Raw genomic sequence first — 15,981 nt, 5'->3', positions numbered from 1 at the left:
AGGTCACAGACAATGGCCAGGATTTTCGGGTCGTTTGCGACCGGGTTTGCACTGCTGGGGAGAGCTGCGCCGGGTGTGCAACGGCTCGCATTGCGACACCGACAGAAGTTTCGGCAATCACCCAACCCGTACGACACGAAATGCACCCCGTGATAACTGCCAGGGAAAACACCGATGGCGGCGAGTTGGATAAACTGTTTAACTTTTTTTTTTAAGTTTTTATTTTTTTATATTTTTGCAGCGATGTGTGGTAAGGATGTTGGCAATGTTTTTTGAAAGTTTGAGAAATGTTTTTTCCCCCTCCCAAGGCCTCGCTCCCTGCCCCGCACTAAAGTTAGCGAGGATCCCGTTTTTTGCTATGCAAAACTAGTACAACACCTCCGGCACACGGCCCAAATGCCAAAAGTTGCTCCACAAAGCACAAACGCTCATCGGGTGATAAATTTCCCGCCCCACCTCAGTTTCTGCCGCGAAAACAGCTTGGCCAAAAATCCAGCCCGATGTACCTTAAAAAAAGACTGCTCATGTGCCAAGTTCAAAGATCAGAGAAACCTACACACAGCTGTGACTTATGCACTGTGTTTTACAATAGATACATTTTTAAATCACTACCGACATTCAAACCCTTGCCAACTAGCTACCTGAAAAATGGTTTCCATAGGTCCCAGGTTATTCAGCAAGCTCAGTGCACCATGATAACATTTCAAATACCAAATCTGAAATAAATCCCGTTGAAATTATAAAAATCCATTCGCAGCTACTTTGTAAAAAAGCTGAGCTTGCTTTTATGACCACCACACATTAATCTGTTACATATTAGATTTGGTATATGATGCACACGTTTCATTGAAAACTTTCATGATAGCTTTTCCCTATGGGCAAACGCAATATAGGATTTGTAGTGCCGGTTATGCCTGTCGGTAGCACTGTGATAAGAATTCTTAATGTAAAGGGTATCACAACTTCCCAGCCACACATACAGACCCTTTCCCTGGTGGGGTTTTAAATATTACCGACACTATTATTCTTCCTTAAAAGTTTTGTTGGATTTGCACATCTACATTAAAAATGAACCTCTCAGATAGCCATTTGAAGTAGAAACCGATTTACTTGCTTCACCTATGCTGCCCATTAGGTAAATCTTAGTAATGATAAGCAAACTGTATTGATTTCTTCCTCCTGAATCTCAAACTGAAGTGAAATACGTAAAAATTAAATCGGAATTAATGATCACAGCTCCTCACAGACACGAGTTTCCAAACCCGGGCTCCATCATTTCTGTAAGCTTTTACGTGCTAGGCTTGACGATCCCCCTTCCGCTGCCTAAAACTGTAAAGCATGCACCTGTCCCTCAATAAATAGTCCTGGAAATCCCACCGCCCAAAATTAAAAACCAGATGTGACAAACCACATTCCTCCCCCCGTCCTAGATTGGGATCTCACTTGTTTGTTTCCCACCACATCCACCCTGCCTTTGCTCTCCCATTGTCCTCACCCCTTGTCATTTCACCCCCTTCCCCCAGATATGCTTGCATTTCTATTAGTTCTCCTCACATACAGGAAGCTATCTGAAAGCACTAAACAAAACAAAACAATGGACATGCAGTGGAGGGAAAACTGGAGGTTATGGTGAGGAGGGAAGGGGTAAATAGAAGAAGTCAATGGTATAGTTGAAGAGTAGGATTTTCATGAGATTTATAAAAGCAGAGGAGGTGACAAGGCAAAGGGAAAAAAGCAGGCAAGACAGAGTCAGAGGGCAGGAATGTGGGTCATGGAACCAAATGAAAGTGAGGATGTGAATTTTGAAGTTAACTTACTGAGGCATGGATAGAAAATAGAGCTCGGATAGAATGGGGGATGATGGGCGGGTAGGATTTTGTGCAGTTAAGGAAATGGAATGCAGCGATTTTGATGGCCGATGCAGGAAGGCCGGATAAGGCACCATTAAAGACGTCGAGCTTCAAGGTGATTAACCCACGGACCAGGGTTTCGTCAGGAGCATAGGGGTGGTGGCATCAGCCAATATTGCAGGAAAACAATCTTGTATTGCAGCAGAAAGAGAGGGCGGGGAAGGGAAGAAGTTTAACACCTCATCAAGCAGCACACAGTTTCTGCGTCCCCTTACTCAGCCCAAGGTGGCAGTCAAGACTAGACTATAAACATAGCCTTAGTGTTAGCAGTGGTATGGTGCAGCATCTGGGATTCATGGTAATCATATCTGGAACCATAAGGATCTCCGGAAATTAAGCTGATGTATTCAATATGTCAAGTGAAACATTAGTATATGCTGGCAGCTGCTGATAAATACCCTAGTTCGCTGTTCTTTGGAAATGAAATGAATATTGTCCAAATGAAGATCTTAAAGATTCCACCCCACCCCCACCCCCCCCAAACGTTATTTTTAACCCATGTAACAAGACCTACGTAAAACATTAAGTATTCACCTTGCTTCCATGTTGCCCACCACACGCAAGTAGTTCTTGTGGCGCTTCAGCCTGCGCTGCACTTCGTGGAAAAGATAGCGGAGCTGCATGAAAATCACCAGGCTCGCCATCGACAGCCATATATTTCCAAACAACTGGAGGGGAAAAAATGCTGACATTACAAACAATACCGTCCTAATGGTGTAAGTGTGCGCAAGAAAAAAATTAAAGCAGAAAAAATACATGTACCTAGAGATTTGACAAAATTCTGGAAATGCTGTAATAAACAGCAGGTCACTCAGCATTTGAGTCAGCCTTGGCTCAGTTGGCAGCACTCTCGCCTCAGACAGAAGCTTCTGGATTCAACTCCCACTCCAGAAACTGGAGCACAAAAATCTAGGCAGACACTCCAGTGCAGTACTGAGGGAGAGCTGCACTGTCAGAGGTGCAGTCTTTCGGATGAGATGTTAAACTGAGGCCCTGCCTGCACTCTCGGGTAAAAGATCCTTTGACACTATTTCAAAGAAGAGCAGGGGAGTTATCCTGGCCAATATTTATCCCTCAATCAATATCACTAAAAACAAATTATCTGGTCATTATCACATTACCATTTGTCGAAACTTGTTTTGCGCAAAATTGGCTGCTGCATTTCCGACATTACAACAGTGACTATACTTCAAAAGTACTTCATTGGCCGTAAAACACTTTGGGACATCCTTAGGTCCTGAAAGGCACGATATAAATGAAAGCTTTTTCTTTCCTTAAGATTAACACAGGTTAATGTTTCCAGTTCAGACCCCAAGAACCGGAGTCCATTCTGACAAAGGGTCAGCAGTTTCTTATCTAGTACTTTGGATAACACTGAAGCAAGATTGCAAGCCTTTCCTGAGGTGGTCTTTCAAGGAAATGTTATAAAACCCCTTCTCTGGAGTTTGCTATGTAATGTGTGACTAAATGACAAAGCTTGAGCCAGTGCAGCTTTCAGGCATTACGTTACATTTAAATCAAGATCAATAGATTACTATTGTAATAATTTTAAGGATAACACAAACCACAGCACAAACTTGGACAAACAAAACTGGACTCAAATATGGAATTGAATGAGACTGGACAACAAAAAAACCTGTTTCGACATTCAATAACGGCTGATCTGTATCCCAACTCTGTAAACCTACCATAGTTCCAGATCTTTCAATACCCATGGCTAGCAAAAATCAATTGATCGCCGATTTAAAATTAATTGCGCTAGCACCCGCTGCTTTTTTTAATAAGAACATAATAAATTGGAACAGGTGTAGGCCATATGGCTCCTCGAGCCTGCACCGCCATTCAATAAGATCATGGCCTCAGCTCCACTTCCCCGCCCGCTCCCCATAACCACTTATCGTTCAAGAAACTGTCTATTTCTGTCTTAAGTTTATTCAATGTCCCAGCTTCCACAGCTCTTAGACAGCAAGTTCCACAGATTTACAACCCTCAGAAGAAATTTCTCATCTCTGTTTTAAATGGGCAGCCCTTTATTCTAAGATCATGCCCTCTAGTTCTAGTCTTCCCCCATCAGTGGAAATATCCTCTCTGCATCCACCTTGTCAAGCCCCCTCATAATCTTATAACATTTCAATAAGATCACACCTCATTCTTCTGAATTTCAATGACTGGAGGCCCAACCTACTCAACCTTTCCTCATAAGTCAACTCCCTCATCCCCAGAATCAACCGAGTGAACCTTCTCTGAACTGCCTCCAAAGCAAGTATATCCTTTCGTAAGTATGGAAACCAAAACTGCATGCAGTATTCCAGGTGTGGCTTCACCAATACCTTATATAGCTGTAGCAAGACTTCCCTGCTTTTATACTCCATCCCCTTTGCAATAAAGGCCAAGATACCATTGGTCTTCCTGATCACTTGATTTACCTGCATACTATCCTTTTGTGTTTCATGCACAAGTACCCCCAGGTCCCGCTGTACGGTGGCACTTTGCAATCTTTCTCCATTTAAATAATAACTTGCTCTTGGATTTTTTCTGCCAAAGTGAATGACCTCACACTTTCCAACATTATACTCCATCTGCCAAATTTCAGACAGACTTAGCCTGTCTATGTCCTTTTGCAGATTTTGTGTGTCCTCCTCACATTGATTTTCCAGCAAACTTGGCCACGTTACACTCAGTTCCTTCTTCCAAGTTGTTAATATAGATTTTAAATATAGGGTCCCAGCATTGATCCCTGCGGCACCCCACTAGTTACTGGCTGCTAACCAGAGAATGAACCATTTATCCTGGCTCTCTGTTCTCTGTTTGTGTGAGACTTTCACACTTCTACCACCCTTTGCATAAATAAGTGTTTCTGAACATCGCTCCTGAATGGCCTGGCTCTTAAACATTATGCTCCCTTGTCCTAGACTCCCCCACCAGCAAATAAAAGTTTCTCCCGATCTACTCCATCAATTCCTTTCAACATCCGAACCAATCTGTAATCAGAAATCCATGATAATCAGATGGAAATCTTTCCAAATAGTCAACCACAGCGGGTCCAGTGCTAAATAACAATGCCGTTAAATGGAAATCCTTTTGTCTCAATTGCCACATAATTTTAAAATGTTATCTATAAGATTGGCTCTGAAATTCCGGTTGGAGACTTCTTTCGAACGAACGCCTCCGACCGGAGAATTTTTAAAAAATCTACCTGGTGGTCCCAAAGGAGCGTGAGATTCCGGTGGGGAGTCCTTCTCTTCCCACGCTGCAAAGCGCACTCCTGTCCTGCAAGTTCCCAAGGGAGAATGGTTGTGCAGTCACACGTGATCGCACAACCAATCAGGTACAGTATTCCACAGCTTTCTCATTAATAGCAATGAGAACTCCGTATCAATGAATTCTCATTGCTATTAATGAGAAAAAAAACAAGCACACTAAACAGAATAAAAAATAAAAAGCACACGTCACAATTAAAATTAAAGTTAATAAATGTCTTAGGAAAAAATATTCTGATTATTTAAAAAAGTTTTTTAAATTATGGTTTAAAATAAACTTACCATATTGGGCAGGGTTTTTAAACAATAATGTGTTTTTTAATTTAATTTTATGTTTTTGTAGGTTTTCAAACTCTTATGCCTGTAAAAGTAGGCTATGTACCTGCTTTTATCAGGCGCAAGAGTTTAGAGGACATTTGCTGGGCAAGATATCGGTATATCCCGCAATCTTGCCCTTGCAAATGTCCTTGCTCCCGAGATCTGTCATGTTCCAGCTTGATAGATTGGAAAAGCCATTTTCAGCACATGCGCATTGTGCGCTAAAATCCGGCTTTTGCGATACCTTCTCGGGTCCGTACACACTCCGTACGGACCCGGAGAGGCCGGGATTTCCAGGCCATTAGCTATTCACTCACTGGGGAGGCCCACTCTTTCCCTCTCTCGAAAATTGTCTGCTTGATCCTGCAACTCAAGTGGGCAGAGTCCAAGAACAGACATTTCATGCAAAAGCTACCCTTCCTCCACCAAAGATCATTAGCGGCGGCTGTGGATAGTTCTAGTACATGTGGCACGACTAACATTGTTAGGTAGCCACTCATATGAATACAGTTCCTATTTTAAAGCATTTATAAACAGCATGGACCCATTGGCAATTATAGATTATACTTCCAGAATATGTACTTTCCTGGTTGTCCATCATGAGCGATGACTATCAGAGTTAAATGTCTGTGTGGCCAAGGTACAAGGTACTCGGTACTCCCTGCGGGTGATTGGTTGGTATTAGCCACCCTTCCACTCTAGGGTGACTGGCCAATTTCTATCTTCACTTGTGCTAAATTAATCTAGTTAAGACATCCCTACTTCTTTTGATGACTTCATTTGTTAAGACATAATGTAAACAAGCTATACTGATCAGACAGTCTTGGGTTCCATTACTGTTTTTGCTGAGATAGCACATCTCAGCCTGGGTGGAAGAGTGTTGCTACTATCTGCCTCAGTGACCCCAAGAGGCAAGGTGAAAATCAGCCAGAGTCTCTCATGTGGCTGATAAAAGGGCAAGGAATCAAGTTTAATCCAAGCATCTAATTTTGGTCACATTACAGCATAAAGCACCGTGCAAGTAGAACGCCACGCTGTCTTGACCTGTCAGTGCGTAATTCAAATTGCACAATTCACTTTTTTTTTAAATGACTGCAATGGATAGCTGCTGCTGCCTTGTGCACTCAACAATGCAATTCCTGCTGGAGAGACAATGTTGCCAGCTCTTTGTAGCAGACGTTGAAGATGGTAGGCATCCCACTGCTATTTAGCTATAAGCATGGTTGGCTGAATGTGCAAGTATAGTCAATGCAATACTGGGTCTGCACACCAATCTTTCAGGTACATGCAGGGATAAGTACTACTCACCAACATGTGAATGTGATGCATTAGGTCCACTGACAGCAGGTTCAACTCCATCACAAAATCAGTGTAATAAACATAGGTCCCTTTACTCTCCCAGGTGCCCTCGTGATTCAAATCCCAGAGGTGGATTGAGTACCTATAACAAAATAAAGCATCAGGGTTCACCACAGCACAAAGGAAAAGAGTCTCGTCAATAATAAGCAAATATTCAACATACATTACTATTTCAGCAACGAAGCACACTCCAAGCAGTTTCATTAATTAACTCACCAGTTGTGTGTCTGTAAGGTACTCTTCCCCAATCTACCCAGGTTAATTCTGAGAAACTGAACTTTTTCATTCCATGCTCAGCAATTGCATCAAGCACTCCCAGCTTAGGCGTGAGCCAGGCCCATAGAGCATGCAGCACAGCCAAGAAGCAATGGTCTGACTATGTGCCTTAACCTCCACAGGGCACACCCTTAACAGGCAATATTTCTATCTTTTTACTATTTCGCAGTCTCAGTTTTGTAAATTAGGACTAAATTGGAGCAGTTTGTGCATCAATGACTACCACACATTTGCATCTGGACAGAGGACAGCATTTATGAAAAAATATAAATCCCCTACAATGTTTTCCTTTCCACTTCTCTAAACTGGCCATTGGCAGCTCTGATACCTCAAGTGACCATTCTACAAAAATGAATCTAAACCGTGACGGAGGTTCAGCTGTGGAAAGCATCGCAGCTGAGTCCAATCCCACCATCACCAGGCATCCATACATGCACATTTTCCAAAGTAATGTAACTAACCAGCAATCAGGAGTAGTAATCCTGGGTAATTATCTCTGAGGTTTGGGGCACTGAGGCCAATTGTAGAATCCCTTCTACCATCCTAACTACGATAAGCTAACTCACCACAGAGCAAGGATTTAACCTGGGAACTTTCTGGTTCCATGGCTCAGTTACACACTGCCTTTACCAAGTGAGGTGAAAGGGAATAGGATAGTTCTAATTAGATTCATTCAGCACAAACAAAGAAGAAAATCTCCCCAGTGGTGGAAGGACAGTATTCTAACTTCCTACACCACCAGGCATCCAATTAATGCTTTACACTGCAGCCACATGACAAGCACTCTCATTATAGGTTTCTAATTGAACACATCCCCCAAATAACCTTTTACCTACCTTAAAATAACATGCGCTGTCCGGACGGTCACAACTAGGCACTGAAACAGACAGAAGCGGTAAGAGGTCTGACAATACAGCATTTTACAGGTAAATGGAGATCAGACAAAAGGGAAAATACCAGACTAATATAGTATAGATTTACTGTTCATGCAATATAGTTGCCTTTTTGATCTGAAAAGTAACAATTCCAGGTGGACATATTTGTGTCACTCTTATGGATATAATTACTGTGGAAACGGTCTTTATTTCCACACTAAGTTATCATGGCACAGGGAAGAAAGGACAATAATATAGAGCCATATGGTTTTTAAAGTAATTATCATCTTACCTCAGCTGCCATGAAAGACAGAGTATGCATTCCATGCGAATATCCAGCCAGCGCACAAACCACAGCCAGACAGCAACAGGACAGCAACATGGAAACCAGCAGGGCCAGGACACGGATGTGACTACTCATTGGAGTAGTCGGAGAGAAAGATAACTGGATGAGGAGAGAGGGTTGCAATGTGGTAAGTAAACCAGATGAGAAAACAGTCAAAGTGCTCTAGAGTACTGGAAGAGATGTATTGTAGGTAGAACTAAGTTACTCCAAGAGGCATCAGTTAATTCTAGAATCCTCTTCACAAAGGTAAAACCTTATCAACCGAGATGCAATACAAATATGAATGCCCCACTGGGGCTATTTGGAGACTGGTACAATGTATGCACCACACACAAGCTCCAAAATCAATGCTGCACAAAGTATTTAAAACTCAACTGTAACCCATTAATCAAGTCTATGCGGCGGCACGGTCCCGGCCTGCAAGATCAGCAGCAGGCCGGGGCCATTGGAGGGAGCAGCATGCGGCGGCCCAGAAATCGGCACGGTCCCCACCTGCAAGACCATCAGGAGGCCGGGGCCACTAGAGGGAGCAGTGTACGGTGGCATGCCACTTCAGGGTGCTGCTGCAGGAGGGCGACGGCTGCGAAGCCAGGTCGCTGATTGCAGTGTGGGCAGGCACAGCAGGCGGGACGAAGGAGAGGCAAGAGTCTGTAGATGGAAGTGACCGGGGCCCAGAAAAGGCGTGAGTTTGGGGCTCAGGAGAGGAGAGGGCCCAGGGACAGCATGGGCCAGCCCACACTGCGATGTGTGTGTGTGTGTGTGTGTGTGTGCTAGGTTCCTGCAGCAGTCGTCTTAGGTAATATTTGCCACTGGACCAAGACCTAGCTCTGTCCAGCCCGTGTGATGGCTGGTGTGCAACAGCCACCACACATTAAAAACATCCACGCACAGGCATCTTCTGCCCTTCAAGATGTAGTTTGGGATCTGGAATATTAGGTCCTTCATTGAAACAATTGTGAACTCATCCCTTTTTGGCATGGAACAAGTCATCCTTGCTTCGAGGTACTGCCTTTGATGATAACAGTCAATCTTTTTAGAATAGTATGAGCAAATGGATTTGCTCACGAAACAGATGGATGTAGTTTGTGATCAGTGCACCAGATAAATCATCTATAATATAGTCTTGGTATGGTTATCTCAATGTTTTGAAATATTAAAATTTCAGTGCTCGTGAAACTCTTCATATTTCAGCATTTTGACACATCCCAACATAAATCACAGCTCAACAATGAAAAGAAAATCACAGAATTTTCAACATACAAACTTCCTGATATACACAAATAGACACTGCAAGCATTTCATAGTCCATTACTTGCATAATTTATTCAATATTTAACTTTTGGTGTTTTATCACCAATAGGTCAGTTGAGAATACTTAAGAAATGCAAGATTTATACTCAAAACATCATGGAATTCTGTATTTGAATTCCCCAATCCACATGAAATAACTATATTTCCTTGGGTTCTGTTGAAACTGCCATTTTTAAGTAGCAGTTAAGTGATGCTATGGAATGGCTTGCTTAGCTCCAAAGCAGTCACAGTACATAAGAACAGTAGTCATGTATCGTTACATTTTCCTTCACCCTCCTGCCCTCAAAGGAAACACTAATACCAATGCATAGTTTATTAATTCAGTGCACAAGCAGTCTGCATTCACTGCCACCATGCCCAGGATGACACCAGATGCTGTCAGAGATTGGCACATCACAAAGCATGTGTGGTGATTGTTAATTCAGAGTAGTCAACTTTTTGCTTAAGCTATTGCTTTGGACAGAAGATTCATGCTAATCATTCCCAATTAAGCTGCTGTGGACTAGAGTTTCAAGTTGAGTAACCTTTATGTTAACAAGTAGAACGCTCCTTCGTAGCTGCACTGTGCAAGTTGCATCAGAAGGTTTAAGTGCACAACTCACATATTCAAAGCGGTCTTTGCATAGCTGGACCATGAGATGAAGGAAGACAAGAACAGCAAACCAGAGGCACCACATCACCACCTCCTCAACTGTTTGAACATTCAGCACACCAAATATGAAGATAAACTTGTAGAAGATGAAGTTCCAAAATTTATCCTTCAGGTGCTGCAGGGAGAGAGAGAGAGAGAGGGCAGAAACACATCATAAAGGAAGTGAATGAGTCAAATTAACAGCAGCACATATAGATTACAATAAGCACAGAAATGGAAAATTACACTGGTCCCAGATCTAATTCAAATCTACCTAATGTTCAACACACCAGAAAAGCTGGCACACAGCATCATAGAGCTGGCGTACTCTGTCGACACGACAACATGGCGGCTACAAACAGTGCTAATGTACAAACCATAAAGGAACGAGCGGGCCGGAATAATTTCTCTAGGAATCAGAGTACAGTTGTACCTCTCCAATCCGGCACCCTTGGAACCTGACCGGTGCTGGAACAGAGAATTTTCCGAACCACGGGAGGTCTCGCTTACAGCGCCCAGGCTCCTGTATGTTAGAGTGCATGCCACGGCAGCCTGTGGACTCCCCACTCAGCACCCATGCACACACTGACTGACTGACGCTCCCAGCCGATTGCCAAACACTGACTGATCAGCCATTGCAATCGATCAAAACGTTAAAAAAATAAACGCTCCTCTCCCGCAGGCCCAACTAATGTCGAATCACGGATGTTTCCGGATGAAAGAGTCCCAGACTAGAGAGGTACAACCTATCTTTACATAGTCTTTTTTAAATTAAGTTTATCTAGAGTGTGGAATTGTTATTTCATACTAACAGTTCCATCAGAGCATTTGTTTATTCCTCCTCACTCGGAGCAAATGTCATTCGTTTGCAGAGAGACCGATGTGAAAAACAGCTGCTGATCTGAACCGGCTATTATCTATTAATCTCTGCGAATTAAATCTCCCGGTGGATCGCACACTGAAATCTGGAGTGCGCCATCACTTAAAAGATTAATGTAGTAATTACTGGCAATTGAAGGTACTATCGACATTGAAGGACGTAAAGAATAGCTGAACAAGCCAGTCTATTGGTAATCACCCCTAATAATGTGCTCTTCAAAACTGAAAAATGCGTATCAATCAATCAGTCTTCATCATCTACTTTCTCAGAACGCCTGAAGAAATCAGTCAACCAGCTCGTTGTTAGTTATCCTCAATTTACTCTCCTCTCTTTCACATTCTCCCACCTCGATGTCATACACCATTCTACAGCGGCAATAGCCAGCAACCTGCTCAGTTTGAAAGTGTCATTCAGGAACCAGTTGCCAAGATGAGACACTTTTACCTCCATGATCATGCATATCCTGTCCTACCAGACTGCCCAGCTAAGAAAAATAGGTACGTGGGAAAACAAAGGCAGAAATTCATGGTGTGGTACCCTGGTAAACTGGTAAACAAAATGCTTTGCACGATATATTCTTTGGAGACAAAATAACTGTACACTTGTTTTTGGATGTGGGAATTTCTACATTCTGACTTAAGGCTCAGGGGCATGAAGCTTACAAATACAAGGATCTTTAATATCCTTGAAAATTCAACTTTCAGTTGTAGTAGGCAATCTCTAGGAAGATACACTGTGCAAATCTGACACATCCATCAGGATGGCACACTGTTGGAAGCATTAACTCATCTGTACCAATCAATAAGACATCTTTCAAGAGTATTCTATATAAGATATAAAGTAAGAGTACTTTTATTTTGGATTTTGTATAGTTCTCAAACTCTATGTCTTAGCACTAGAAATTAGCATGTGAAATGCACTCTTGGAAATGTTAATGGAGAGAGAGACAATTTAATGTGTAATTTCATAACATAGTATATTTAGCAGAAAACTTAACGATTGAATAATTTCATATGTATAGAAAGTGAGCTGATATTGCTTCAGTGATTTCCACTGGTATTTCTCTGCATTGGCATTACAAAAATGTATATATTTAATACTTAAACAACTTGCATTTATTTAGTACTTTTAACATAGTAAACTGTCCCAGAAATGTTACCAGACAAAATTTGACACCAGGCCACATAAAAATATATTAGGGCAGATAACTAAAAGCTTAGTCAAAGAGATAGGCTTTTAGTAGCATCTTAAAGCAAGAGAGTAGGAGTGTCTTAAAGGAAGAGAGAAGCAGCAGAGAGGTTTAGGGAGAGAATTCCAGAGCTTGAGCTGGACAGATGACTGTCAATGGTGGGGCAAAGGAAAATAGGGATGCACAAGAGGCCAGAATTGGAGGAATGCAGTTTTCTCAGGATTACAGGGCTGAAGGTAGTTACATAGTAGGAGCGGCAAGATCAAGAGGAGATCTGAACACAAAAATTAAAATTTAAAATTTTACGTGTTGCTAAACCAGCAATGTAGATCAGCGAGCGCAGGGGTGATGGGAGAATGGGATTTGGTACGAGTTAGGATACAAGCAGCAGGGTTTTGGATGAGGTCAAGTTTACGGAGGGTGGAAGATGGGAGGCCGACCAGGCTGGAATTGGAATAGTTGAGTCAGGAGATAACATTGGCATGGATGAGGGTTTCAGCAGCCGAGGCTGGGGTGGAGAGGGGCGATATTACAAAGGTGGAAGTAGGCCACCTTGGTGACAGAGAGGCTATGGGGTTGGAAGCTCAACTCAGGGTCAGATAGGACACTGAGGTTGCAAACATTCTGGCTTAGCCTCCCAACAGTGACCAGAGTGGGGGATGGAATCAGTGGCTAGGGAATGGAGTTTGTGGCAGGAGCCAAATACAATGGCTTCGGTATTCCCAATATTTAATTGGCAGGAAATTTCTGCTCATCCAATCATACAAGCAGCATGACAAATCATAGGCAGTGGAGAAGTCCAGAGAGGTGGTAGTGAGGTAGAGCTGGATGTTGTCAGCGTAAATGAGAAATGTGATGTTGTGCTTTCAGATGATGTCGCCGAGAGGCAGCATGCAGATGAGAAATAGGAGGGGGTCAAGGATGAATCCTTGAGGGATTCCAGAGGTAATGGTGCAAAGCAGGAATAGAAGCCATTGCAGGAGATTCTCCGAGCACGACAGGATAGATAAGAATGGTACCAGGTGACATTATTCCGACTCAGCTGGATAAAGGAGGAGAGGCTTTGAAGTAGAATGGTGTCATCAACTATATCAAAGGCTGCAGACAAGTTAAAAAGGATGAGGAGGGATAGTGCACATAGGCCGTCATATGTAGCTTCGATAAGGGCCATTTCACTACAGTGGTACGGGCAGAAATCTTATTGGAGAGGTTCAAATATGGAGTTGTTGGAAAGATGAGCACAAATCTAAGAAGTTCCAGGTCTTGCAGAAAGGGAGTCTAGAAATGGAGCAGTAGTTTCCAAGGATAGGAGGGTCAAGGGTGTTATTTTTTTAGGCGGGGGTGATGACGGCAGTTTTGAAAGGGAGGGGGGTGTGTGTGGAGACAGTACCAGAGGAGAAGGAACAGTTTACATATCAGTTAGCATTGGGGCAGGAAGTTGTGTGGGTTTCAGTTTAGTGGGAATAGGATCAAGAGAGCAAGAGATGGGTCTCATGGATAAGAAGAGCACAGAGAGATAAGAGAGAATCTAAAGATGCAAGTCCAGGGAGAGCAGTGGTGGGAAACCTTGGGGAAGATTGGCTTGGGGGGGGTCGGGGGGAGGGCACGGGGAAGGGAGGGATGCGCACAGGCAGCAGAACGAATGGTCTCAATCTTCGTGACACAGAAATCCATGAGCTCCTCGCACTTGTGGTTGGAGGTGTGGGTGGAGGGAGCAGAGATCGATACCAGACCAACACAGGACTATAAATCCCAGACATAAGTTCCGAATTCAGTCAGTATAAATAGGACTTCTTTACCAGTTTAGAGTTTAGAATCATTTTTGTGTAAATGCATGGTTCTATCACACCTACACTTAGAACTGTGTTGTCGCAGTGTGGGAGATTTTCAACAGCAGGTGACAAAAGCAGCCACCAAAATATATATTTGGCTTCTGACTTAAGTCTTCCTGCTTCTCCCTGTACTTGTATAACAGCAGCTTTACAATGATGTGTGCAACAATGACAGTTTTTTGGAACTACAACCCTCCCAAGTTCCAGTGCGTAGCTGATTCACACAAACAAGCAAATATGAGGTTCAATCCCAAGTCCATGTTTAGCTAGCTGATCTTAACTTTTCTTAACTTTGGCAACAGTAGAGGTCACTACTATTAACTTGTGTCCCTGGGATAGAGAAAGGAAAGTCAACTGAAGTTACCACTCTTGGGGTTATAAATTCCACATTTAAGAATAGCAGCGTTTTTTGGCGCTATTTGCCAATAATGGCCATTTTTTAATGCCGAAATAGCGCCAAAAAAAAAAGCCCAAGTCGCGCCAAAAGTTTTTTAAATTTTGGTGTCGCATAAAGGATGGAGCTAAAAAAATTTACGTTAAAAATAAGGCCCGTTCTGCGCATGCGCAAAAGGAAAAGAAGAAAAACAAAATTGCCCCTTTTTCATGTGACAGGTGTGCCCACGCATGCGTAGTACACTTCCTGTTCTGGATCAGCCATTTTTAAAGACCATTGTAACTTTCAGGAGATTTGTGAGTACTTCCACACAGAAGCTGCAAAACGAAAAATGGAGTGTGATTTGGAAAGGAAAAAGGAACAGGAAGTTTAACCAAGACGCCAATGAGGCTTTCGTAGGCGTTGTGGAGAGGATGCGCCAGATTGGCAAGAAGGGTCCTGGTAAACTTAAACCAGCAGCAATATCTCGAGCTCGGCAATGTATTGCAGAACAGATTTCCTCAGTCGGGTCCATCAAGAGGACTGGCCAGCAGTGCCGGAAGAAGTGGCAGGACGTTAGAGTAAGTAATGTTTTTATTTACACATTACAATTACTTGACATTAGGGAGGGTATGTCAGGAGGAATAGCAGCACTATCTGCTGACATTAGGGAGGGCATGTCAGGAGGAATAGCAGCAATATCTGCCGACATTAGGGAAGGCATGTAGAGAGGAATAGCAGTACTATCTGCAGGCTTGGCAGAGATAGTCGCTGCAACATGGGAACACACCCAGGCTGTTATTGTCCAACGGCAATTGATGGTATCAAGTGATGAGACTCACACTCCAATCTCGCAGGTTGATCCACAGGCCGAAGAGGCCAAACCTGGGCCTTCCGGATTGCCATCTCATGGGTCTGTCCACCACCACGTGGAGCGTTGTACCTGAGATACTAAGAAGTAGTTTGGGCTCACCAGTACGGCTAAGCCTGCGGTAACGGGCAAGGCTAATGGCAAGGGCAAGGAGGGCAGGCGACGTGACGGTGTTGAAATAAGGGGTTGGGAGGAGAAGAAGTGGCTGCAGCTAAAGTTTGTTTGCTGTTGTTTTGCTATTCTTTTGTTCTATTGTTATTTTAAGTGGTTAATTTAAAAGTTCAAAGTTTAAACATTTTACAAGTGTACAACTGCTTAATAAAGTGCAATTTATTTTTTCAACTAAACCAAACTTATGTAGTGTCGCATGATAATGTAGTCGAATAAGCCTTCTTCTATGATAAATGTGAGGTTATTCACTTTGGTGGTAAAAACACGAAAGCAGATTATCTGAATGGTGACAGATTAGGAAAAGGTGAGGTGCAATGAGACCTGGGTGTCATGGTACATCAGTCATAGAAAGTTGGCATGCAGGTACAGCAGGCGGTGA

At 43.0% G+C, this 15,981-nt stretch overlaps 1 protein-coding gene across 3 annotated transcripts in view; it reads right to left on the bottom strand.

Moving 5' to 3' along the window:
* Nucleotides 1-15,981, bottom strand: part of amfra (autocrine motility factor receptor a) — a 56,210-nt gene that overhangs the window by 19,620 nt on the left and 20,609 nt on the right. For all 3 annotated transcript variants that reach the window (XM_070897795.1, XM_070897794.1, XM_070897796.1), the window contains exons 3-7: nucleotides 10,258-10,422; nucleotides 8,291-8,443; nucleotides 7,960-8,000; nucleotides 6,797-6,929; nucleotides 2,445-2,578 (exon numbers count right to left, since the gene is read on the bottom strand). In XM_070897795.1, the coding sequence (XP_070753896.1) occupies nucleotides 2,445-2,578; nucleotides 6,797-6,929; nucleotides 7,960-8,000; nucleotides 8,291-8,443; nucleotides 10,258-10,422 (626 nt within the window). The remainder of the gene's footprint in view (nucleotides 1-2,444; nucleotides 2,579-6,796; nucleotides 6,930-7,959; nucleotides 8,001-8,290; nucleotides 8,444-10,257; nucleotides 10,423-15,981) is intronic.

Source organism: Pristiophorus japonicus, chromosome 13 (genome assembly GCF_044704955.1).
Source record: "Pristiophorus japonicus isolate sPriJap1 chromosome 13, sPriJap1.hap1, whole genome shotgun sequence".
NCBI classification, from domain to species: Eukaryota; Metazoa; Chordata; class Chondrichthyes; family Pristiophoridae; genus Pristiophorus; species Pristiophorus japonicus.
This window is presented reverse-complemented; position numbering and strand designations above follow the sequence as displayed.